The sequence below is a fragment of the Podarcis tiliguerta genome (genome assembly GCF_965153285.1).
Source record: "Podarcis tiliguerta genome assembly, chromosome: 1".
Lineage (NCBI taxonomy): Eukaryota > Metazoa > Chordata > Lepidosauria > Squamata > Lacertidae > Podarcis > Podarcis tiliguerta.
In genome coordinates, this window is record NC_139534.1 from 78,589,731 (window position 1) to 78,614,860 (window position 25,130).

At 43.6% G+C, this 25,130-nt stretch overlaps 1 protein-coding gene across 7 annotated transcripts in view; it reads right to left on the minus strand.

The window, feature by feature from the left end:
- SHANK2 (SH3 and multiple ankyrin repeat domains 2) overlaps nt 1-25,130 on the minus strand; it is a 339,067-nt gene that overhangs the window by 288,026 nt on the left and 25,911 nt on the right. For all 7 annotated transcript variants that reach the window (XM_083408317.1, XM_083408314.1, XM_083408318.1 and 4 more), the window contains exon 2: nt 10,486-10,714. In XM_083408317.1, coding sequence (XP_083264443.1) covers nt 10,486-10,689 — 204 coding nt within the window. In that variant the 5' untranslated portion in view covers nt 10,690-10,714. The remainder of the gene's footprint in view (nt 1-10,485; nt 10,715-25,130) is intronic.

A 25,130-nucleotide genomic window follows, 5' to 3' on the forward strand; every position in this document is an offset into this window, starting at 1 on the left:
AATGCCAAGGGCAACATGGCCACCCAATTAGACCCGGTTTCCTGTGTCAGCTTGGACAGCTGATTCTTTAGAGTTCTGTTCATTCTCTCTACTTTTCCAGAACTCTGGGGTCTATAAGCAGTATGCAGCTTCCAGTTGATCTGGAGCGCTTTTGCCAGCCCCTGTAGGATTGCATGAACAAATGCTGGTCCATTATCAGATCCTATGGACCTTGGCAATCCATAGCGAGGGATGATTTCCCTAAGCAGGCACCTGGTTACTTCAAATGCCTTTTCAGTCTTTGTGGGCCATGCTTCGACCCATCCGGTGTAGGTGCACACTGCTACCAGCAGGTAGCGGTGCAGTCCACAACGGGGTAATTCAGTAAAGTCCACGACAAGATCTTCCATAGGTGCCGTTCCACTGTGCTGAACCCCTGGGGGAGCCAGTGGTCCGGCTCTGGGATTATTCTTCTGACACAGCAGGCATTTCCTGGAAATCTGGGCTGCCAGTTGGTAGAGGTGGGCTATATAGAAGCATTTTTCCAGCTGCTTGGTTGTAGCATCGGGTCCTATGTGGGTTGAATCATGGTACCTCTGAATTATTTGCCGCGAAAGAGACTCTGGAATCCATATCCTGTCATCAGGGGTAAGGTACCATCCTTCTTTGGTCAATGTCAGTTCCTGGGCGTCTGCAGTGTCCTTTTCCTGCTTGGTATAAGCTGGCTTGTCAGCGGTGCTTAAAATCTCTTCTGGGACTAGTGCTCCGATAACCGGGATGGGGGCTAGTTCCCGAGCTGCTTCCTTGGCCACTTTGTCTGCCAATCGATTTCCTCTGGCCACTTCCCCTGGTCCAGTTGTGTGTCCATAACAATGGATAACCGCTACCGCTTCAGGCTCCCATACAGCATCCAGAAGGTTCAACAAAGCTTGTGGGTGGGCCACCTGGTTTCCTCTGGAGGTAAGCAAACCTCTCTCTTTCCATAAGGCTCCGTGGGCGTGTAAGGTCAGGAATGCATACTTAGAATCAGTATAGATGTTTATCTTCTGTCCCTTTGCCAGGCTCAGGGCTCTGGTAAGCGCAGTTAGTTCTGCCAGCTGGGCCGATGTTCCAGGCGGGAGTGACTTTGCTTCGACCACCTGGTCGTCCAGGGCTACCACTGCATAGCCTGCTTTTCGCTGCCCAGCCTCGACAAAGCTGCTTCCATCCACAAACCATGAAAGCCAGTGGGGGTCTGCTTTGTCTTTGAGATCAGGCCTGCTGGAATATACTTCGTCCATTACTTCAATGCAGTCGTGCGTCTGCTCCTCACCTTCTCCTACCGGCAACAGGGTAGCTGGGTTGAGGGCGGTGGTGACCTGGAACTTCAAACGTGGGTGCAACAATAACATCTGACACTTCCTCATCTTCGCTTGGGAGAGGAAATAGGTACCCTTCACGTCAAGCAGTGCTGGGACTGCATGCGGAGTCACACAAACAGTGTCTTGGCCAAAAGTAAATTTGTCTGCTTTGTTCAGTAGGGTGGCTACTGCCACAACTGCTCTCATGCACGGCGGTAAGCCTTGTTCTGTAGGCGACAGGCGCTCAGATAGGTATGCCACGGGCTGCTGCCAGCTTCCCAATTTTTGGCATAGCACTCCCTTTGCTGTTCCCTGGTCTTCATCCACAAACAGGGAGAAAGGCTTCTCAGGATTTGGGATACCCAGCGCTGGTGCTTGCTGCAATGCCCTTTTCAGATCCTTGAAGGCCTGCCGTTGCTCCTCTCCCCACACAAAGGGGTCCTTTTCAGTTCCTCTGGTTGACTCGTGCAGAGGCTTGGCAATTGTGCTGAAGTCAGGGATCCATATTCTACAGAATCCTGCCGAGCCCAAGAAACCACGAAGTTCTTTGCGATTCTTTGGCTCTGGAATCTGGATAATGGCTTGCTTCCTTTCTTCTCTAAGGGTCCGTTGCTGATGGGATATATCAAATCCAAGGTATTTTACAGTGGGTAGGCATATTTGGGCCTTCTTCTTAGATACCCGGTATCCTGCTTCAGCCAAGTGATTCAACAAATCCTTGGTGGCTTTCATACACGTGTCCTCGTCTGAGCAGGCCAAAAGAAGGTCATCCACGTACTGTAACAAGACCCTGTGTGGGCTGGTGGGGAAGCTAGACAGGTCCGAGGCCAATGCTACCCCAAAAAGGGTTGGAGAATTCTTGAAACCTTGTGGAAGCCTCGTCCACGTATATTGCACCTTGGTGCCTGTTCCTGGATCCATCCATTGAAATGCAAACAGGGGCTGACTTTCCTCTGCCAGACGGCAGCAGAAGAATGCATCCTTCAAGTCCAGTACCGTGAAATAGCAGGCAGTAGGAGGTATTAAACTCAACAGTGTGTAAGGATTGGGCACATTGGGGTGGAGGGTTTCCACGGCTTGGTTGACCAATCGGAGGTCTTGGACCGGACGATACGAGTTATCTTCCTTCTTCACCGGCAAGAGTGGGGTGTTCCACTGAGATTGACACTGCCTCAGGATGCCATGGCGAAGTAACCGTTCCAAATGTACCCATACTCCTTCTGCAGCTCGCCGGGGGATAGGGTACTGGTTCACAGCCACAGGGTTGGCGAATGGTTTGGGCTTGACTATTATAGGTGGGATGTTCTTTGCCATTCCGGGCGGGTTGCCTTCTGCCCATACACCAGGGTTTACTTTTTGCAGGAGGTCTTCTGGAATAATCCCCTCCTCTTCTTTTACCATCATTAAGCGCCAGTGTTCCCTTAAGGGTACTTCTAAGGAAAGCTCTCCTGTTTGCCCTGTAGTCATTGTCACTTCTCCTGTCGGTTGAAAGGAAATCTGGGCTTGCAATTTTGATAGCAGGTCTCGGCCCAATAATGGGATGGGACACTCTGGTATATATAAAAACTTGTGTTGGACTACTTGGCCACCCAGGCGACAGACAACAGATTGCAGGAATGGGGCTCTTTGTGATTTGCCTGTAGCTCCTATTATGTTAATTGTTTGCTTGGTGGGCTTGGACACTGGTACTGGCAAAACAGAGTGGGCGGCTCCTGTGTCAACCATAAAGGGGATAGTTTGGTTCCCTGTTTGTATTTTGACCATGGGCTCACGGGAACCTAAAGCAGCTGGGCCCGGTCTGTCCTAGTATTCTTCCTCCTCTCTCAGGCTCATCATGCCGGGCTGCCTTTGGGCTGAGGGGTACCAGGGAGGTCCCTGTCCACGTCCTCTACCCCTGCTGGCATTTGTCGATGACCAAGGTCTCAGTTCCTGTCCAGGTCCCCTGGGGGTTGGGCCTGGGGCTCGTTCTCCTCGTCCTCTCCCTCCTAAGTGGGCCTGTGGGCATTCTCCTTTCCAGTGCCCTTCCTGCCGGCAGATGGCGCACTGATTCCTCCCCAGGCGGCCTTGCCCTCCTCCCCGGGCACTTCCTCTTTTCTGAGGGATGGGTGCGGTGGCCTGTAATGCCATCAACTTCTTTGCTTGATACTTCTCCTTTTTCTTTTGTTCCTCTTCTTCCCTCTGATTGTAAGTGGTTTGAGCCAGTTCTAACATCCACTCAAGGGTGTGGCCCATGAACCCCTCGTGTTTTTGAATTTTTCGGCGGACATCGGGCGCTGCCTGAGCTACAAAAGCAGCCTTTACAATAAGGGCGTTGGCAGCCTCATCTGGGTCTACAGGAGTATACTGACGGTAGGCTTCCTTCAGGCGTTCCAGGTAAGCCCCTGGGGCCTCTTCATTCCCCTGCACTACCTCTCTGACCTTCACAAAGTTGGTGGGTTTCCTGGCTGCCCTTCTCATACCATTTAATACGTTCTGGCGGTAGGTAGTGAGGGTTTTCTGGCCATCAGCAGTCTGATAATTCCAATTCGGGGTACTATCAGGGTATCCTGTTATAATGTCTGGATCCGGTGTTCCCTGTGCTCTCATGTGTACTCGAGCTTCAACATGGATTCGCCTAGTTTCTTCTGTGGTTAGCAGCGCATCCATCAAATACTGCACATCATCAAAAGTGGGATTATAGGTTTTAAAAATCCCTTCAAACAATTTTATAATTTTAGCTGGATTCTCCTCAAAGGAAGGATTTTGATTTCTCCAATTACAAACATCTGCACTTGAAAAGGGTATATGCTGGACCGTGTAGGTCCGTGGTGCCTCCGCCCCACCAGGCCCTGGAGGTCCCGGTGGGTCATAAACCCTTCGGAGGGGCATTACTCCGACCCCACCCTTTTTCTGTGCCTCATGGGACTTATGGAAGGCTGCCCTGGTTGCTGCTTCTATCCATTCCTTCTGCCATTTCTTCCCTTGTGTTGAGGAGCATCCTGCTGCAGCCAACACGTGGGGGCTAACATCCACTTTTTCCGCATAGGGTTGTACATACTGTTGCAATCTCAAAGACTGATACTGAGTCCACTCTCTTCCCTTCTTTGCTAACTCAACCAATCCCTTTACAAATTCCTCATCATCCTCTTCTTCCTCTTCTGATTCATCAGCCTTGGGGGGTTCAGGCTGGGGGCTAGCTCCTCCCGGTGCTTGGGGACCTGGGCCTGGGGGAATTGCTAGAGGGGCAGTTGGTGGAGCATAGGGTGGTGGCGGTTTGATGATTCCCCCCTCCTCATCTTCTGGGTCTGGTATCACCGGGGGCTTTTCTGCCTTCCCTGCCGGTCGAACTGTACAAATTGTATTTCGTGGGGCGTCGCCTTGGCAGGCTTTCAACCACGGTGGATTCTTTTCTACATTGGTTTTCCAAGTAGAAATGTAAGGGATTTGGTCGGGGTGGACATTCAATATGTTCTGGTATAATGGGCTGATTAGTTGCAAATCAAAGCTTCCTCCTGACGGCCAATTAGTTTGTGCGGGCCAGTCAACTTCACATAATGTCCTCATTCTCTGTTTTCGCAATCTGATTCCCCAATCATCATGCTTTGTGGCCGCTTTCCAGTTCTTTAAAAAACATTCCAGAGGACTACATTGGCTTGCCCCAGACCCCATTTTTATTTTTTTTTTTTTTTTTTTTTTTTTTTTCAGATACTCCGCACCTGACTGGGCTGTAAATTCTTTCACAGTTCACACGATACAGATTGTGGTCTGCACGAGGTCGCCCTGGCAGAAAACGCACAACCCTGCAATCGCTCGGCCAAGGGGAACGCTAGGCCCCGACCCACACTTGACAACAATTCAGTCACTGGAGTATCTGACATGCAACATATAACATACAAATCACACCATTATAATTTCAACATGCAACACACAAAACACACCAATACAACTTCCCCTCTGTTTCCCTTTTACCCAACCTTACTGGCGGCAAACTACTGCAATCGGCCAGTTCTCCCCTCTGTTTCCCTTGTACCCAACCTTACTGGCGGCAAACTACTGCAATCGGCCAGTTCTCCCCTCTGTTTCCCTTGTACCCAACCTTACTGGCGGCCCTCTGCACAACCAGGTGAGGCTTGATCAGACCTCGCCCCCCTTTTCCTTGGGGCCCACGCCCTGTCCCTTGGGCTTACCGTTTTCCGCTGCGGATTCCCTCCTGGCCAGTCCTCTTTCCTCCCTCGACCGAGGTCCCTACTCAGGAGCGGTGTGGCCGGTTTCCCCCACGAATCAGTAGGGTGCGCGCTGAAGCCTGCAAACTCCGGTCCGAGCTGTTCACCTGGTCGAGCCTGGCTCTTCCCGGCCCCCTTGGGGTGGGGCAATTCCCGGCCAACGCACCAAGCTGTAGGCTTATGCCCTTTACTGTGCCAGAGAATTGCTTACCCGCGTCCCCAGGACCGAGAAGAGAATAAAAAAATTCCAGGAAAGTTTCTTCTTTGGAGAAAAGAGTTTTATTGCAAATCTGTGCACAGAGACAGTCAGCAGAATATAGTTTCTGAAATCTGACTGTCCAGCAATACGCATCTGCAAGCCTTCTTATACTTTAGAGTATTTACCCACCTCCCAGACCTCCCCCCAAAACTTCCCCAATCAGCTGGCAAGTTTCCAACTTATTCCTTATATGGCACATCTATATTTGCTGGCTAAGGCTGCTAGCTAAGCACTTCTTCTGCTGGTTAAGCATTTTCTCTGCTCAGTAAGCACCCCCTCCCACCTCCTTGTACACGTGTATTCTTTTGCTAGCTAAGCATTCCCTTCGTATCTCTTCTTATCTTGCATTACTTAAAGCAGAAGCAAAGCAGGAAACATCTTGCTAGTGGTTTTTAGTTGACAGCAGTTTTTGGCTAGGCAGGAAACGACCTTCTGACCTGTAACTAACATCAGCAGTTTCAGATAGCTGGTTAGACAGGAAACGGCCTCCTGACCTGTCTGATTTAGACTTTGCAAATAACTGCATTTTTGGGTTTGAGCTTGTGTAACCATCCTAGCAGAGTGTCGGAATTTACTATGTGTAGATAATATTAATGATTAACCGTTCCCCTCTCCCTTCAATGATAGTGTTGGGTCCCTACTTTGCAGTAGCAGACCAGGATCTTGACCTGCATGGAATGTGCAATGCCAGCCTGAAGCACTGGAAGCCTTGCCCATTCAACTCCCAGTGTGTTTGAAAAGCACTGTTAAACTAGGAGCCCTGTGGATCATATTCCTTTTGTCCCACCAGGACTACTACCAAAGGAGGTAACTGCTTACAGTTGAAAATTTTACATCAGGAGTAACTGGGGGGCAGGGGCAGTGCAGGGCCACACTGCAGTCCTGCCAACAGCAGGGTCACTGGTGCATAACATTCAGCCTCTACCTTGCCACTGCCGTGTCCCTGCATCAGTGGTGGATTTGAGTACTACAGCATCTTGTGCAAGGCCAAAATTTGGCACCCCACCCCACTTGTGCTGTCATCCCAAAGGCAGGGCTGGGAAAGCACTAACTAGGCTTTAGGAAGGAAGACTCTAGGGACTGCCAGAGGCCTTGTGCCTCCTGTCCAAAGCCATGCTAGGTTTTGAGACGGCACCCCATCAGCTCAGCTCTCGGTGCATTCACACCACTTAAAGGTAAAGGGACCCCTGACCATTAGGTCTAGTGACCGACTCTGGGGTTGCGGCGCTCATCTTGCTTTATTGGCCGAGGGAGCCAGCATACAGCTTCCAGGTCATGTGGCCAGCATGACTAAGCCGCTTCTGGCGAACCAGAGCAGTGCACGGAAATGCCGTTTACCTTCCCTCCGGAGCAGTACCTATTTACCTACTTGCACTTTGACGTGCTTTCGAACTGCTAGGTTGGCAGGAGCAGGGACTGGGCAACGGGAGCTCACCCCGTCGTGGGGATTCGAACCACCAACCTTCTGATCAGCAAGCCCAGGAGGCTCAGTGGTTTAGGCCACAGTGCCACCCGCGTCCCTGCACACCACTTACACAGCCCTAAATCCTCCCCAGCCTGCACCATCCCTGTCGGGAAGATAATGGCACAGCATTGCCATGCCAGCGACTCCTGCTCCTCAGCAAGGGAGCTCACCAAATATTACTGCTACATGATCTAACAAGTCAGAGCCATTTGATTCCCATTAAATGGAATAACCAGTGAAACAGGGGGGATTTGGTTTATCTGACTTAGTCAGTAAGATTTGATATAAATCTTTTTTTTTACAGAAAGACTTATTCTTGCTGGTGTCATCTTAATATTTAGAACTAGTGGAAGGTTTCATTTTTGGAATAATAAATTTTCAGAGCAGTTTTTACAGTTATATCAAAATTACTGATTTGGTTATACCATTAGAAATACATAGACAGATAATTATGAAATTATTGTGAGTTTTAATAAGTTAACTGTTTATATTTGGACAATTTTTCTGCTGTGCTTTATTGGAAGGAGAAAAATAATTTCCTTAATAACAATTTAAACAATTTATTTAAATAAAACAATAACATTATAGCATATGTATCTATGTTTGTTAACTGATGTGGTTAAACAATTAAAAAAAAACATAGGCTGAGTTTTAGCACACATGAAAAACTTAAAACAAATCCTTATTTCCTGATGAATAGCCTTTGTAACTTAAAGAGAAAACTATATTTAGTAAGATTTTTCCTCCAGAAGCATTTTATTTTAAAAATCCAATTTTAATAATAAAAAAAATGATTTAAATCAAAAATTAAAAACAACAACAATACATTGCTTTTTATCCACCCTGCAGTGAAATAGCTATGGACCGATTCTCTTCTTTTCACTCTCTTGTCCAGCCACATCACCAATGTATGGGAAAGAAAACAGACCAAACATGCCAGATGGTACTTCTCTCCCTGTCTCAGGCCGGAACCTGGAACACCCCTATGCCTCTGGGGCAAACACTGAACTCTCAGCATCAAAGTAGATGTGGGGAAAAGCAACCACAATTGTTTATTCATGTCTTTGCCTCATTCACATATAAAGCATAGAGGGATCCAATTTTTTTACATTAAAAGGGATGCAGAGATGAAGACACTGCTTTCCCAGCTACCTGTCCACAGTCAATTACTTCAAATCTGGGGAAAGAGGGGAAATGTACTACTCGTAGGAGGCAAGGCAGGAGAAGGATTTAGCTCCCTACACCTATGTGCACCTTTTAACGTTAAAACAAAACAAAACCCACCCAGATCTGTCATATCTAATTTGACTCTCAGATTCTGCAGCACTGAATGCCACCTAAGAGATAAGACACTGCTTTTAGCTAGAAGAGAGCACTCATTCTGTCTACATCAACATAATTTACAGTATATTTTGCCAGACTAACTGTTTTAGTCAAAAAAGGGAATAAAAGGGAAAATGAAACAATGTGGTGGAATAGCAGATGATACTATAATGTGTCACATCTACCAGATAGTTGTAAAATGCAAATGTAGGCAATCGGAAAACTGTTTCCAGAGAATTAATGGTGACCTAGCGCAGGTCACAGTTCCAGGTAAAGGCAATAATTAACTCCTGGCAAATACTCAAGGCTAAAACGTGAATATAAGAGATTAAAATGATGTCGGGATTTTGTAGTCCCGCTACCCTGTGCACTTTGGCATCTCACTGGTTTCAATGGGAGAGTTATACACATGCCCAAATCTCCCTCTCTGAAATCAATAAGACTAAAAAACACTTAATTGTGCCCTCCATTTATCCCCCAGTTTACTGTGAATTTAGTTTCAAGTCCCCAACCATGCCTGTATTGAATAAAACCAAATGTAACTACAGTGGAGCCTCGGGTTACGTTGTCTCTGGCTTATGCCACCCTCGGCTTGAGATGGGCGCAAACCCAGAAGTACCAGAACGGGTTACTTCCAGGTTTGCGCCATTCACGCATGCGCAGAAGCGCTAAATCGTACTAAATCGCACGTGCACAGACGCGACGCTTTGGGTTGCAGCGTTTTTGGGTTGCGGCGGGGCCTCCGGAACGGATCCCCACCGTAACCCGAGGTTCCACTGTATTGTCCTAATTTTTTCCCTGACTTATTTCTGATATACATAATTATTTTATTTTATTTACTTTTTAAAATACCATAATCAATTAAAGTAATGATTCTTGCCACACTAAATCTGTGACTAAAATAGAAAATTAATGAGGACATACACATATTTCCTGTCAGCCCAAAGTACCCTTCCATCTCACCAGATGGTTCTTGTACCACCCATCACTTAGGAGTAAGAAAACCACATTCCTCATTTCATTTTTGTTAATTTTTATTGAATTCCAGTGGCTAAGGAGTACTTCTGAGAAATAGAGATTAAAGAATCAGAACATAGAACCCTTTCATTTAGGATTTTTAAAGAGTTCAAAATCTACATCTCAGTCCCTTTGAAAACATATTGGAAAAACATGTAAAGGAACAGTGGGAATATGCATAGAAACATCCACAAAAGGTGAGGATTTACCGTATTTTTTGCCCTATAGGACACACTTTTCCCCCTCCAAAAATGAAGGGGGAATGTGTGTGCATCCAATGGGGCGAATGCAGGCTTTCGCTGAAGCCTGGAGAGTGAGAGGGGTCGGAAGCTCGGGCTTCCCCCACCCCCAGCCCCGCAAGCTCCGGGAGCGATGGCGAGGTTGCGCAACCTTGCCTTTGCTCCCGGACCCCCAGCCCCGAGGCTAAAAACGAAGCCAGGACACGGCTTCTTTGCTCTTTGGGGTTGGGGGGGAGAAATGATTTTTTTCCCCTTTACTTCCCCCCCCCCCAAAAAAGTGTGTCCTATGGGCCAGTGTGCCCTATAGGGCGAAAAATACGGTAACTCCCTGTATTCTAGGTAGCCTCTTCTTGCCAGATATGAATGAGCAAATGAAAGAATGCATGCTGTAATGATTTTCAGTCTACTTACCAAAGTAACATGCACAAGGTACATTACACATTCCATCTTAGTTAATGTAGAAAACAAAACTGCTCTAAAATTATTGCCATACCCTATAACTTCAGTTTATGCTTCTATGATTCTACATGACAGAACTACTACCTACATGCTTTAATCATTAAACATCCTGACCAGACTCTGAAATAGTTTAATTGACTACTTCAGCTCAAATCTGATGTATGGCCTTGGTCAATAAACTTTTTAATGGAGTTCACGTTACCGTCTGCTGTAGGTCAGGTATTATAATCCGCATCACTAATGTATTGCTCTTGGAGTCTTCCATTCTGCTGCTTGGCTTCTCTGCGGTAGCCCTGATAGTATCGTAAATGGTTTCTTCTTTGGAGCTGTCTGATTCAGATTCCACTGAATAGTCTGAAAAACTCTGAGCCATCTCATCTTCACTTGACGTTGGACTGCGAGGCATGTTCAGCACCTCTTACTGCATTTGGCTGAAATAGACAAAGTCAAAATTAAATTATATTGGTTACATTTTGAATGTAGTTCAGGCAGCAGAAAGGGAGGAGGGTTGGGGTTTTTTTAATCTATATAAATATTTTATCTTTTTCTATTTATCAGCCAAACCAGTGTAACTGAGATTTAAAAACATTTGCAGTTTAATAAAATGTGAGAGACAGTAAAGGATGAAAAACATGGTTCCTCTCAGTATCAGTAATAATTCTTCCACAGACGCAAAGTCTCTGTATAAACAGCAGGATTGCCAGGTTTCTGTCTGGTGAACAATGCTATAAATTACATTTGGGAATATTACATACCTACAGGGGGGGAGCTACAGTGGTACCTTGGGTTACATACGCTTCAGGGTACAGACTCCGCTAACCCAGAAGTAGTACCTCAGGTTAAGAACTTTGTTTCAGGATGAGAACAGAAATCGTGCTCCGGTGGCGTGGTGGCAGCAGGAGGCCCCATTAGCTAAAGTGGTGCCTCAGGTTAAGAACAGTTTCAGGTTAAGAACGGACCTCTGGAACGAATTAAGTACTTAACCTGAGGTACCACTGTAATTGTAAAGAAATACAATGCCCATGTATATTTCAGGCTGATTTCTTTAATGGGAGCATTGGAAGAATAGCATGCAGTCCATATCATGCTAGATTTGTCCTTTTCAAAACTATGGCAAAAGTCTATTTATTTGTCTATCTGTTTATCTATCTGTAAACATCCACATAGTTAACGGCCATTATAAAAAACAACTAAAAGTTAATCGGCTATTGAAATATCATATAAAACACATCAACCTTGCATGATTATTTCAATAAATAGTAGCAGCCGCAGCAGCAACACCGGCAGCAATATGGCCAATGGTCAATAGTAGTTTCTTCAGGCTTTCAAGGAATGTATGTGAGGGTAAGGGCCAGGATTGTAGGAGGAGTCCTTATGTTCATTCATTTTTAAGAACTACACAGTCAGTATGGACAAGGTCTATGGAGACTTTCAAAACTAACATATGTTTCTTGCACGTATTCAGTGTTCTAGTATCTCAGACTCTGTTCCCTATTCCTAAAATGCAAATTGTAATTACAATGACCAACTTTGTAAGGTTTATTATTTAATTATTAAATTTGTAGACCTGAAGATCATAGGGTGTTTTGCAACATAAAAACACAAAATACATAATAAAACAAAAACAAACCAGTAACACGCACTCCCACAAGAACTTGATTACAGAGAAATGTTTTCACTTGGTGCCTAAAGATATGTAATGAAGGCCCCAGGCAAGCCTCCCTGGGGAGAGCATTCCACAAACAGGGAGCCACCACAGGAAAGGCCCATTCTCATATTCTCAGTGGTCAGGGTCGATGGGAAGTGTAGTCCCAAAACATCTGGTGTCAGTCAGGGACCTACCCTCCCAAGCCAGGTGGAAGAGGCCTGCAAGGCAAGAAGCAAATCTTCCTGGACTCACAGACATAAAGGTAATTAACAGTAGCAGCTGTTTGCTGTGTACTTTGCCAATATTGTAAAATGATCTTATTTGTGGTAACAGTTTTATACATTCGAGCAATGCTATCTTGTATGCAGTTACTTCAGATATAATAAATCCATATTTAATAATACATGTTAAAACATTGCTTTGAAATTCCGTGTTTGAAAAGAAATCAATTTACATTGGCTTTCTTTTGAGCAGAGAATTCCTCGAGGGGATATTTCATTTTAGTATGCTTCAATGAGTTGTGGATTAATACAGCTCTCTGAAGTATTGTCCCTTAAATTCAACAGAGAGCATAAACACTGCACTGGCTTCTCTGTTCTCCCACTGACAAATGAAAAAGATTTTGGCCCGTCTGCACCATTTAAAAAGACAAAGCAAAATTCAACATGGCTAGAAGTCAAAAGATATTTTAAATATCAGTTTTCTCCCTTCATAAAAAGCAGCTTGGATGCATAGTTCAATGGGAACTCCAGTGAAGAGGGGGGTAAATCGCATTTGCACAACCTACAGAAGTAAAACTGAGCTGTGCAATATTCATGACTTACGCTGAATACATTGTTTGCGAAGGGGAGCACACTCTTAAACTAAGAGGAATCAAACATACAAGTTTTGTTTATTTAATACATTTATGCCCCATATTTCCAAAGATTTATCAAATTATTCATAATGCGGTATCAGGTCAGGTGTAGGTCAGCAATAAAAAACACTGTCAGCGAAGTTAATGCTTTATTCCAAGGTTTCCCCCCCCCCAAGCAATCAGAGACTGTGGCTGCACACAACCAATCTCTCCTCTGCTCTTTTCATTCCTCTGCATGTTCTGGGAGACCAGGGGGGAGGGGACCTGGTCGCAAGAGGAGAGGGAGACTCCCTGGACTCTTCGGCAGCTGGCCTCATCTCATCAGGACTGCTCTTTGCTCCCGTGTCTTCCTGATTACCCAACCCTGTTACCTCTCCTGCTTCCGACACCTGTTCCTCACAGTCTGCTCCTGCTCCTTCTGATTACTCATCATCATCCCACCACCAGTCCTCTGGCCCCCAACCTTCTTCCCCTGGGGGTTTCCTAGCTGGTGCCTCCCACCACTCCCTGGCATCCAGCCAGTCCATGACATCTGGAGAATTTTGACAGAAAGAAGTTGTTCCTCCTTTCTCATATATAAGTACACAATGGCCTGGTTCGCACATTATGGTAGGCCAAACTATGGCTTACCAGGACCGCATGAAAATGTGGACTGCTGACAAGCAGCCTGCAGTCACTTTGCTCGTCTGCATTCTTCTTTACTCCTGTGCTACAGTGAACTAAGTCAAGGTCTGGCTTAGTGTATCTTTGAACCACAGCTAATAAAGAGCTGCAATTTGTTTGTGTGGTACGAATGTAAAAAAGAGAAAGCAGAGTCATTTAGCTGTAAAAGCTTCTACGGGACTCTGCACTTTTGTGCGGCCTCGGTAAGCCATAGTTTGGCTATCTGTGACATAGACACATCATTGACATTAAGCCAGTGTCAGAACCTGAGATAGATATAATGCTTTGTACTCAAGGGCTGGCTCAAAGACAACCTTGTGAAAACATTTTCATAATTGTTTTATCACACTGAGTCATCTTTTAGTAAATGACCCCATCACTCACGGCTTGAAAACACATTTAAGGAGGCTTGCTAGGAAAAAATCTGGGGGGGGAGAAAGAAAGTAAAAGGCAGACTTTTGTTTCTTGTGGTCCAGTTTGCACACAATTTTCAATCATTGTTTATTTCAGTAGTTCAGTGCAAATGTACAGCATGCTATTAGATACTGTTGAACTTGCTCTTTCCAAAGCCAGGAGGCAGCAAACCAGAGGTTGGCTTACCAATAGCAGATGTGGCCTCTTTTCCCCAAGTAAACCAGGTGGTGAGACAAAGAACAAATCTTGAATTTTTGTTTGTGGTTTGTTTGAAGAGAAACAGAATTCAAGCAACAGTTCACATATAATGCTAAACCAGCCTCTGGTTTTTTCCCCTTCCAGCTTTCATCAGCACACTGCTCATTCACATTAAACCCCAATTTACTTTTAACTATGATTTAACATTATGCACAAATCAGGCCAGAAATGGCTTCAGACATAATTGCTTTCTCTGCGAGCTCCAAGATTTATAGAAACAGTGGCACTAAGAGTGTAAATGAAGAATAGGTGTTTTTGTAATCCAATCTTTTGCATTACAGGAATAAACATATTAAATGCTGGTTTCAATCTTCATTAAATACACACAGAGAGAAGGATTTTATTTCTATTGCAATATAGTGATACATTAGTGGTGCAGATTTACTAAACAATGTTACTGCAAATGTTAGAGAATTGCACTAACACATCATTAAGATGTGATGAACACCAGCATGAGAAAGAAATTTAAATTGTTCATTCTAGCTAGCAGATTGGCATACTCTGAAAGCACACAAATGAGTAGTTCGGCACAGAAACAACTATGTCTCTAATTTATAAAACTTGCTGAGTATTATTTTTAAACTTTTTAATAACATCTTCTTAAAATACTTTCTTTTCCTTAAAGCTTTTAAAATGCAACCAATGCAAAAGTTTAGATCTAAAGAAGTAAACTCCACTTGATTTTAGTGATGGTGCTAACATTTGCATTTTCTTGTCTTGGAAATATAAATCGGAGGCACTTGCCTCAGGTACGAGAGTAGCTTTACAAGTCCAAAGTTTCTTCCGTGGCTCATAGCACACATGCTATCTCACATCCTCTATACCACCTGGTCTTCATCTCCTGATGCTAGAGAACAGAAGTTCTCTCATACATGGCCCACTATTGATTCTCACATGTATCTGATAAAGGAGCATATATTTCAGGTACAAATTACAGTAGTGCCCCCTGCTGAATACAAAAGCAGCTGGGCTACAGAGAAACTGTGTTGCTTGATCAGCCAGGAGAGAATGGGTATTTAATAATTTACTTGGAAATTCAACTCTCCACTGAATGTCTTATTCATTTACAATGTTTTAATCCCACTTTTCATTCCAGAGACCTTCAAGGTGGCTTTTGATGACTGGAGAGTGGAACTCCTAGGTTGGAATTCAATACCAGTGGTACGGCAATGATTCCAGCAGCACAAGGATTTCTGCCTGCACAATAGGATGTTCTCCTCTTCTCCTTCTCCCCCACGTACCCTTAAATCTGTTCTAGGGGTTCCCTCAACCACCTGGTGATGTTTAGAGGGAGCAGGGCCTGCGGGGGAGGGGAGTTCCATTGCACAGGAGGGAATCTTTGTGCTGGCAGGACACATTTGTAGAATACTATCCCTAGTATTTTGTATATTAGTATATACAAAACACCTTTCTTAGATGACAACTATAGTGACATAAGGTATTGCTCTTGTGATTTATATGCCATGAACTGGTTGCCTCATTGGCACTTAACCACAATAATGTTCCTTGCCCCTTCCCCCTTTCTTCCCTTATCCTGCTTTTTATTGTCTTACCTACTTCAGTGAAGACAAAAGACTAGACCAGCTACCAAACAATGATCACATGAATTATTAGGAGCTCCTTTTGTTTCAGGTAATTTGATAACAGCTGTAGAGCTCATATATTTGTTTTCCTGGATTTCAAAGTGTGTGCTTTTTAAAATTTTTATTATAAATTATTATTTCCTCTATATTTTATCCTTTTGTTATTGTTAAAGGTAATAGAGAATCACAGTTAGTTACTGGTTTAAAAAAACTGAAGTTAGCAGGAACCTTAAAACTGAATGATACATTATGACATAAACACGGGGTTCCAAAAAAAAAAAGGCTTGCCTCCTTTTTATGCAAAAGCCCCCTGACAGCTTTCTGAGGCTAGGCTGTGAGATGGGGAAATGATTGGCAGGTGAGATGGCATTTGCAGGGAGAACTGGTAAACAAAGGAAAGGTTTCTCTGCCCGATTTCCCCCTACAAATACACCTCCTACATTCACATCACCTTGGCAAGAACATATATTTGAACAGGCAACAACCGATTAACACACATCCAAATGATGCACAATCGTACACACACAAATGGTGCTGAACCCAGAAAGGGTGAGGCAGGGCATGTTTATATGTGTTCCGCCAATGGGTGCAGAGGCTGGGGATGAACCCCACACACGAAATGATTGACAACTATAGTTTCACTCATAGGCAATATTAAATTTCAGCCACTGTGGTTGGCCACAGTGGGAAAGAGAATGCTGGATTACATACACCTTTGTTCTAATCCAGTAGCATTGTACCATGAGATCTCGCAATAGTATCCCAAAGCAAGGAAGATCTTAAAAGCTCTTTTCGCCCTGGGTAACCCCAAGCAAACCCTTCCTTGGATTTTGACTTGTGTGATACCTCCAAACACAAATTAATAGGTGCCATCTTCATTGCATCATTTTAATAATTCCTCATCTTAATATCTCCAGTACCTTCTTCATTTCAGGGACAACAGGATCCTATTTATACAATTTCAAGGCTATATTCTATCACAAAACAACTTTCCTGTAAAACTTTTCTTTTTAGATACAGGTAGGTAGCTGTGTTGGTCTGCTGCAGTCAAAACAAAATAAAAAAAATCCTTCTAGTAGCTCCTTAGAGACCAACTAAGTTTGTTATTGGTATGAGCTTTCGTGTGCATGCATACTTCTTCAGATACAGTGGTACCTTGGGTTAAGTACTTAATTCGTTCAAGAGGTCTGTAACCTGAAACTGTTCTTAACCTGAAGCACCACTTTAGGTAATGGGGCCTCCTGCTGCTGCCGCACCGCTGGAGCACGATTTCTGTTCTCATCGTGAAGCAAAGTTCTTAACCTGAAGCACTATTTCTGGGTTAGCGGAGTCTGTAACCTGAACCGTATGTAACCTGAAGCATTTGCAACTCGAGGTACCACTGTACACTGAAACAGAAGTCACCAGACCCTTATATAAAGTGAGAGGGTGGGGAAGGATATTACTCAGAAGGGTGGTGTAATACCCCTCCCCACCCTCTCTGAGTAATTGTAGGGGGTTCAACAAGATGACCCTTGGTTATAGTCAGTTGTTGTAGCTTGTTTATACTTACCCTGCCCCACTGCCCTGCTTACAGTTATGAAGAGTGTTCTTATGTTATGAATGGTTTGTGTCACCATTAAGAAAAAGAGGTGGGAATAGGCCAATATGCATATGGAGTGTCCCTGGATAAAGTGGCTTTTCTTCTTTGAGCTTCTAAGTTTTTAACCTAGCTCAAGGTGTCATCTGAACTAGCCCAGATGTTTAACTGATACTCAGTCACAGCCAGTCCATTATTTGAAAAATAAGACTTTAGAGCCGTCTTGCCCAAAATGGCAACTAGACATTCCATTTTGGCCACTGAAAGTCTGGTTTAAGGAGCCATTTGGCACCTGGCTTATATATCTGAGTTTCTAACACTGTTGCAGAATAAGGAAAGTACTGCATATATTTCATTATGAGGAATAACAGTGCTTTGCCCTTTTGTTTTAAAAATGCTTTCTACTGTCTTTATGCATAATGGGTGAAATAATCTTTCTTTACAAAAATATTCCTTCCCCTATTCCCCATGAATTTTTGCTTTCGCTAAAATCTTCCAAGTCTGTAATCTCAGCCTATACTTTGATATGAAAATATGAAAAGGCTTTAAAATACTGGAAAAGGAAAGGGCATAAGGGATTAAATAACATTTCTAACATAATAGACTATAAAAAGCTTACAGAAGGTATTCTGCCCAAGCCCATGTCCCTAGTGTTAAAGAAGCACAGATGCTTATTAATTTTATATTTGTGCATTTACTTAGTTTTACTCTCTGTCCAAGAGGAAAGCATTTTTTATTGTCCACCTACAAGTGGACTACATCAATGAGATATGCAAGGCTAGAGTTGCTAAGTATATGAAATCAAGGCATTCAGGGGATTCTTCCTTTGTTTCCAACAGAATATCCACTGGCAAAATCTACTATAAGTACAAGTGAAAGGACTTTCTCATTACACAAACAGTAATAACAGGAACATTCAACAGGTAGATCATGATCTACCGGTAGATCACTGGACGTTTGTGGTAGATCACTGTCTCCCCCAAAGAAGCTACCCTAAAAAAAGCTCAAGAACTTTGACATGAACCCCAAAAAAGGGGGGGAGGTAGATCACTGCCAGATTTAACTCTGTGAGATCGCAGCTTCTTGGGAGTTGGCCACCCCTGATCTATAATATCTCTCATCTTTGTTGTTGTTGCTGTTGCTGCTGCTGCTGCTGTTGTAAAATGGCTCCCACAGCAGCCCTGCCCTCGGGCTCACAGTCTGAGAGCCAGGACACAAAAGGGAAAGAGACTGGAAGGTAGGATGAAAAAAGCAAGCTCAGGCACTAGTTCTTAGTCACAGCGATTTTGCAGTGAACAAAAGGAACGAAAAAGTTTGAAAAGGGGGAACTAAACACTGCTGGTCTTTCAGCAAAGCCAGTGGAGGGGACCTGCATTCCTGACTCTCACCCTCTGATATAACTTGATGGAGGAATAGCTGTTGATGGTTGAGAGAGAGGCCTGTTGTTCATTCAGCAGATCCAATGGAGAGGCCCTGCAATGCCACCTCCTGCTCTCATTACTGTAAATAAATAGCCTTGAGATGTTTAAAAATGTATGATAAAATATACATAAAATATTACATAACTCTATAATCCCAACCCAGCCTCACATTACAGGGACTTAACTCCCTCTTTCACCACTGAGAAGTAATAAAAACTTATTACAGTGGTACCTCGCAAGACGAATGCCTCGCAAGATGAAAAACTCGCAAGACGAAAGAGTTTTTCGTTTTCTGAGTTGCTTCGCAAGACGGATTTCCCTATGGGCTTGCTTCGCAAGACGAAAACGTCTTGCGCCTTTTTTTTAAACCGCCAATGCATTCCTATGGGAAACCGTCAATACACAGTGGTGCTTCGCAAGACGAAAAAATTCACAAGACGAAGAAACTCGCAGAACGAATTAATTTCGTCTTGCGAGGCACCACTGTACATTGACGATTTCCCATAGGAATGCATTGGCCGTTTTAAAAAAAGGGTGCAAGATGTTTTCGTCTTGCGAAGCAAGCCCATAGGGAAATCCGTCTTGCGAAGCAACTCAGAAAATGAAAAACTCTTTCATCTTGAAAGTTTTTCGTCTTGCGAGGCATTCGTTTTGCAAGGTACCACTGTACATCCATCTTAAATAGATGAATAATTGCTTCCACATACACATTATTAAAAGAGTGGGCAAAAACCTTTCTAAATCCCTGTCCATATTTATTGGCACTCCAAGAATCTTCTGTCACTTGGTGCTTTCCTTACATAAACACATTAATAGCAGACAGAAAGGCCTGTTCAACCTTTCTCCATGAATACAAACCATGCATGGAGAAGAGGACAGCAGGACTATGTTTCTGACCTCAGCCTCAATAACCTGCAAATGTGGAAGGCCTCAGGGATTTGTGCACTTGTCAATTAATTTCTACCAAGAGGGATTGGCAACAAAATGTTGCAGTGCAGAGTGCTCCTGTTCTGGTTCCCAGGCCATCATTCAGTCTTCCAGGATACAGTATTCCATTCCATTTCCCCACCCTGCTTATTTGATTCCCCCCCTCAATGGATACCTAGTTACTGGGCATTCACAATTATCTCTAGGCTATTTGGGGTGGTTGCCCCTTTAAGGTTTTATTCATCCTAGAAGATTTGTTGTACTTCTCTAGTTTCACAGTGACCTTGTTTTGGCTTCAATTCTGTCAGAGCTATAACAGGAACTCATTTATCTAACATTTTAGAAATGATTTTTGAATTGCGAACAATGCTCCTGAATGTTACAATTTAAAGTAGCAGTTGTGAAACATTTCTAATATATATTAAATGATGAGATAATGCGTACCCTTTGTGGGCTGTTTCCATCCCCACAGATTATCATTATTTGTGTTATAGTTTTATAGCACAACACCCATCCTCCTTGCCTTCCTACAATACCATTCCCGAGTTGTTTTGTGGTAAATTCTGATTGCCGACAGAAGCAAGTTTCACATGTGTTGACTGCAAATACAGTGGTACCTCGGGTTAAGTACTTAATTCGTCCTGGAAGTCCGTACTTAACCTGAAACTGTACTTAACCTGAAGCACCACTTTAGCTAATGGGGCCTCCTGCTGCTGCTGCACTACCAGAGCACGATTTCTGTTCTCATCCTGAAGCAAAGTTCTTAACCTGAAGCACAATTTCTGGGTTAGCGGAGTCTGTAACCTGAAGCGTATGTAACCTGAAGCGTATGTAACCCGAGGTACCACTGTAACAGGTTATAAGACTGGTCTCTTAAACCTTCCAGCATGTGCTGGCTATCACAGCTCAAAAGAAAAGCTCACATATGAGTGAACCACAAGTGGTAACTGAAAAGAATAACTAGCCTACTATAGCAGATATGCAGGGAAGATTTCATTGGGGCTCACACCATATGGATTCTATTCCGGCATCATTGGAGAGGAAGGGAGGTACTCAAAACAGACCACATAAAGGCTTCTGAATAAATCCTTCACTGAACTGGATTCAGTGGATATGAGATGGGGATTCTTTTGCTGTGCATTTGAAACACTTATGGTTCCCATCTCATTCAGCACATGGAAGGGCTGACATACAGTACAACAGAGGATCCAGCCGAAGAAAGTGGACTTTCCCCTCCAATGTCATCCAGGAGGAGGCTGAAGAAGGAAACAACAAAAATGCCTAATTCCGTTCCTCTAGTGGGAGCATCCCATGAATGGAGTTCTGCTCACAAGAACACTGAACCCAAGCCCCACATGAATTGTTTACATGAAACACGCTTCAGGGATAACAAATGAATAATTATGTAGAAGTGTATTTATTCAGATTTTAATCTGTTTCTGTCTAAACTGTGAACATGCAGAAATGCCAACACCGTAACCCTATACATGCCTACTCCGAAGTCCCATTTAGTTCAATGGGACTTACTCCTAGGTAAGAGGTTATAGGAATGCCACATAAATGAAATAGATTAGGACTGTGAGTTTAGAGGGAAAACTGAATTTGCTGCCCAGTGACTGGGCAGAGCAATAGCTAAAATATATCCACCCCAGAAACAGTGATATGACAGGCAAAAATGTTATTCTAATCACAACTTCAGTTCATTACCATTTATAATATTATTAAGAACATTTAGAGAAATCAAGGAACAGAAATGATTATAGTTTTATAATCAAAGTGTGCAGAAAGCATTTAGAAGCCCTTGCAGGAAACAAACAACTCAATCTTGCACTGGAATATTTAAAAAATACATTATAGAAACCGAGTTAAATGAACATATTGCATTATTTTTCTTCTTCTTCAAATAAAGTTCTGTCTGCTATGGATATTTATCTTGAAGCTGTACCCACAACAAGGACAGCTACAGAGCCATATTTTCAATCATGTGAAAGTGAGCTACAGTGAATTAAGATGTCCTGGCCAAGCAGAAACCCTTGGAGGTTGTATAGCTGTTTTCTGCTTACATTTGTGTAAGTGTTGTTGCTGATATGAGAAACAATCTGCAAAGGAAATGTGCAGGTTTAAAGATGATGTCATGGGACAACTCAGCACCAGCACTGCTGAAGACACAGATGCAAACACGTTGACTAAGGAAGTATTCAAACATGGCAGAAATCCCTTTTCTGCTATGAAAGATTAAATGAGCACAGGTTGGGGCAGCATCACAGCAGCAAGTTCCTCTCTTTCTTTGTGTGTTCATTGTGTGTGTAGGGAGCCTGCACATGCAAAGGTAAGAAGATAAGAAGAGCCCTACTGGATCAGAACCAAGGCCCAGATATTCAGCATTCTGTTTCTACAGTAACCAACCTGATGGCCATGGAAAGGTTACACGCAGGACATGAACACGGGTTGCATGTATAATGGGTTGTATCTACCTACACAGCGGAAACCCCATGAAATTAACGGGCCTAGTCACTCTGAGTTATGACTAATATTGGATACATCCCCTTATAATGAATGTACGAGGGAGCAGGAGGACTCTGCCACTGTGATGTTCATCTAAAATGTTTTTAATAGCTCAAAAGGGGTAAAGTGTAAACCAAAAGCAAACTGTAAACCAATAAACTCAGTTGCATGGATTGATCACACATCCACAGTCAACCTCAGCAGCAAATCTGCACTGGTACATACAGAGCACAAATGCCATAGAAGAAATAAAGGGGAATAAGCAACAGCGCTGTCTTTAGCATATGCACCACCGGGGTGCAAAGATACGCCCAGCACCCCCAAATTTAGTTTAGTCCCCAAATTAACTTTTCTTATGGTTATATCAGACACTACGCTTAGGCCTTATCTCTTTTTTACAAAAGAAGGGAGGAAAGAGAAACAAACTTTTTTATTTGCTCATTTATTTACAATACACTTATACTTAAGTATACAACACCACCACACTTAAACTTATAAGTATTGTTTAAGCACCTACTTAGGAGAAACATCAGTCGTGTCAAAGGTGCCACTGACCCCGCTGTGACATAGCAGCTCAATACAATATGTAACATAATATTTTGATGTAAGAGTGAATTTCGTGTGCACAGCGCCGTTGTGAATGACAAGCACCATTGTTGAGTCTGACAAGTGCCGCCGTTGTGAATGACAAGCGCTGGTGCGGCACGTCTTTGGTAAATGAGCGCACAAAGTCGAAAGTCCTTTAGTGAAACAGTAGGTATACATTTCAGTAATACCTAGGTATATATGTATTTTGTTTTTCTAGCTTGATCAAAATTATTATTTCATAACAGGTAGATAGTTAAGAGCTTAGGCAGGTTCAGCGCCTGGCACCCCCCAGAATTCACCACCCATGGGCCCCGCACCCCTTGCACCCCTGGGTGAAGACGGCCCTGATAAGCAAGCACTGGAATAAGCAAGCATTGATGTATTTTCACTTCTCCCAACTGATATGAAATGTATTCACAAAAATATCACTAGCACCTCTAGAGTTCGCCATCTTGACAGCACTATGATACTGCTAGTCCTGAGTTTGCTATAAGCACACACACACACACAACTCTCTGTTTGCCAATTTCCAGCTGACCTCTCTTTTCCATGGAGGGGAAAGGATAATTAAGTCAATTCTGTGAATCATATCCACCAGACCATATCTATTCCTATGATTTACTGGTCTCTAACTCACTGCTAGAGGGAGTAGAGGACACAGTGAACAGAAGAGAAACTCCTCCTCAAAGTCAATACAAAGTTGAAGAAATAAAATTCATAGCTGACTTTTATAATGCAAGTTCACTTTCACAAAAAGAAAAAGAGAGAGTAGTGTGCTTCTATTAAGAGAGGACCGTAAAACACTTCTGCAGTGAACTATTTTTTCATCTACATTAAATAAACGGAACTTTCATACACATCCCAAAAATAGCATACCTTTGTAGCGTAAATGAACCAATTATTATGTGTAAGGTTGCAGTCCTACATATACTTACCTAAGAGAATGTCCTATTGAACTCAAAGTGACTTACTTCTGACTAAATATATTATATAGGATTACACTGTCATGCTCCTCTGCACTGTGAATAAACCCAATTGAACAAAATTTAATGAATGTAATATGTTAAAATATATAGCTTCCTTGACTTACTTATTTCTTGCTAAAGTAACTGGTTGTGTGTCAAGGTCCCCAAGACACCCCCACCCCAATAACACACACTTCACACAGAATTTTTGTTTAAGTTTTTTGGCATAATTTTGGCCACAACTTTATTAACATACATGGATGTGAGTGGTTGCTTAGGCATTGGTTAGGACTATCTGTCCCCCCACCTGGGGACAGAACTGACTTCTGTCATTGAGGGGAAACAATGTTGGGGAGAACTGGAGCTGCGCCACAGGCCCTCAGCTTCTCCCCGCATGCTCCCAGGGGCTAACGCGGCCCGAACCTGATTCCAGGGGTTTGGATGAAAGGATGGCAAGCCCCTTAATTCCTTTAATGGAATTCCCTTGCAGCAGCAGCATTGGAGGGGCAGGTCCAGCCAATCCTTACCCCTCCTCCAACCAATTTTAACCAATGCCTAACTGCAACCTTTCAAGTTGTGACGATTTGCTACGCAGTAGGCAAAAACCAAATGGCACCAGCCAATAGGCCAAATGGACAAAATTCCTACCAGGACCCTGCCCAAACTGCAGACGACCCCATGACAGGCATAGCAAGGTCAACGCACAAGACCCAAATTAAGGGAGGGCTGGCGGGTGATCCGGTGCACGCAGCGAAAGAGAAAGCAGATCGCCGCGAGCACTGTTTAAAAAAACTCTGTTCCCACCCCCAAATTGGCAACATCAACTCAGGCTACCAATCCCTGCCAGAGCCATACCATCCCAAACTGCCTGGCAACAGAGGGGTGTCTTGGCTGGCCCCCACCGCAACACGTGCTCTCTTTTAATGAGAACACGCTTTGCCAGATTCAACACAGGATTTCAACTTCTTGTGGCTCTTTAAAACTTACAATTGCACCATGACACCTAAGGTGAAAAGGGAGATTTATAGCCTATCTCTGACATTGCTCCATCCACACATTGCTTCTGATTATGAAGCAGCATGGTGTTCTCATTTGCAGCTGCCTTTCCCATTTGCAGACTCCATAAATGTCAGGAGCGTGAACAGAGAGGAAAGAGAAAAGGCATCCTGGAATGAGAAAGTAAGATAAAGCTTTACACCTTCATGAGCAAAGCTCAAACAAAATTACAGCCAATAAGCCATGAACTATGCTGATATCTACCCTTGATGTTTAAGAACTTTTAAACTTACTTACAGAGCAAGTTCAATTCATCATGCTGCACGTTTATCTGAAATACAGCTAAATGGAATAGGCTATTCACTTTTATTTATTTATTTTTTACGCCTGGATTGATGGAGCTATTTGCTGAATGTATGGTTGCCTTCCTCCCCTCTCATGTAC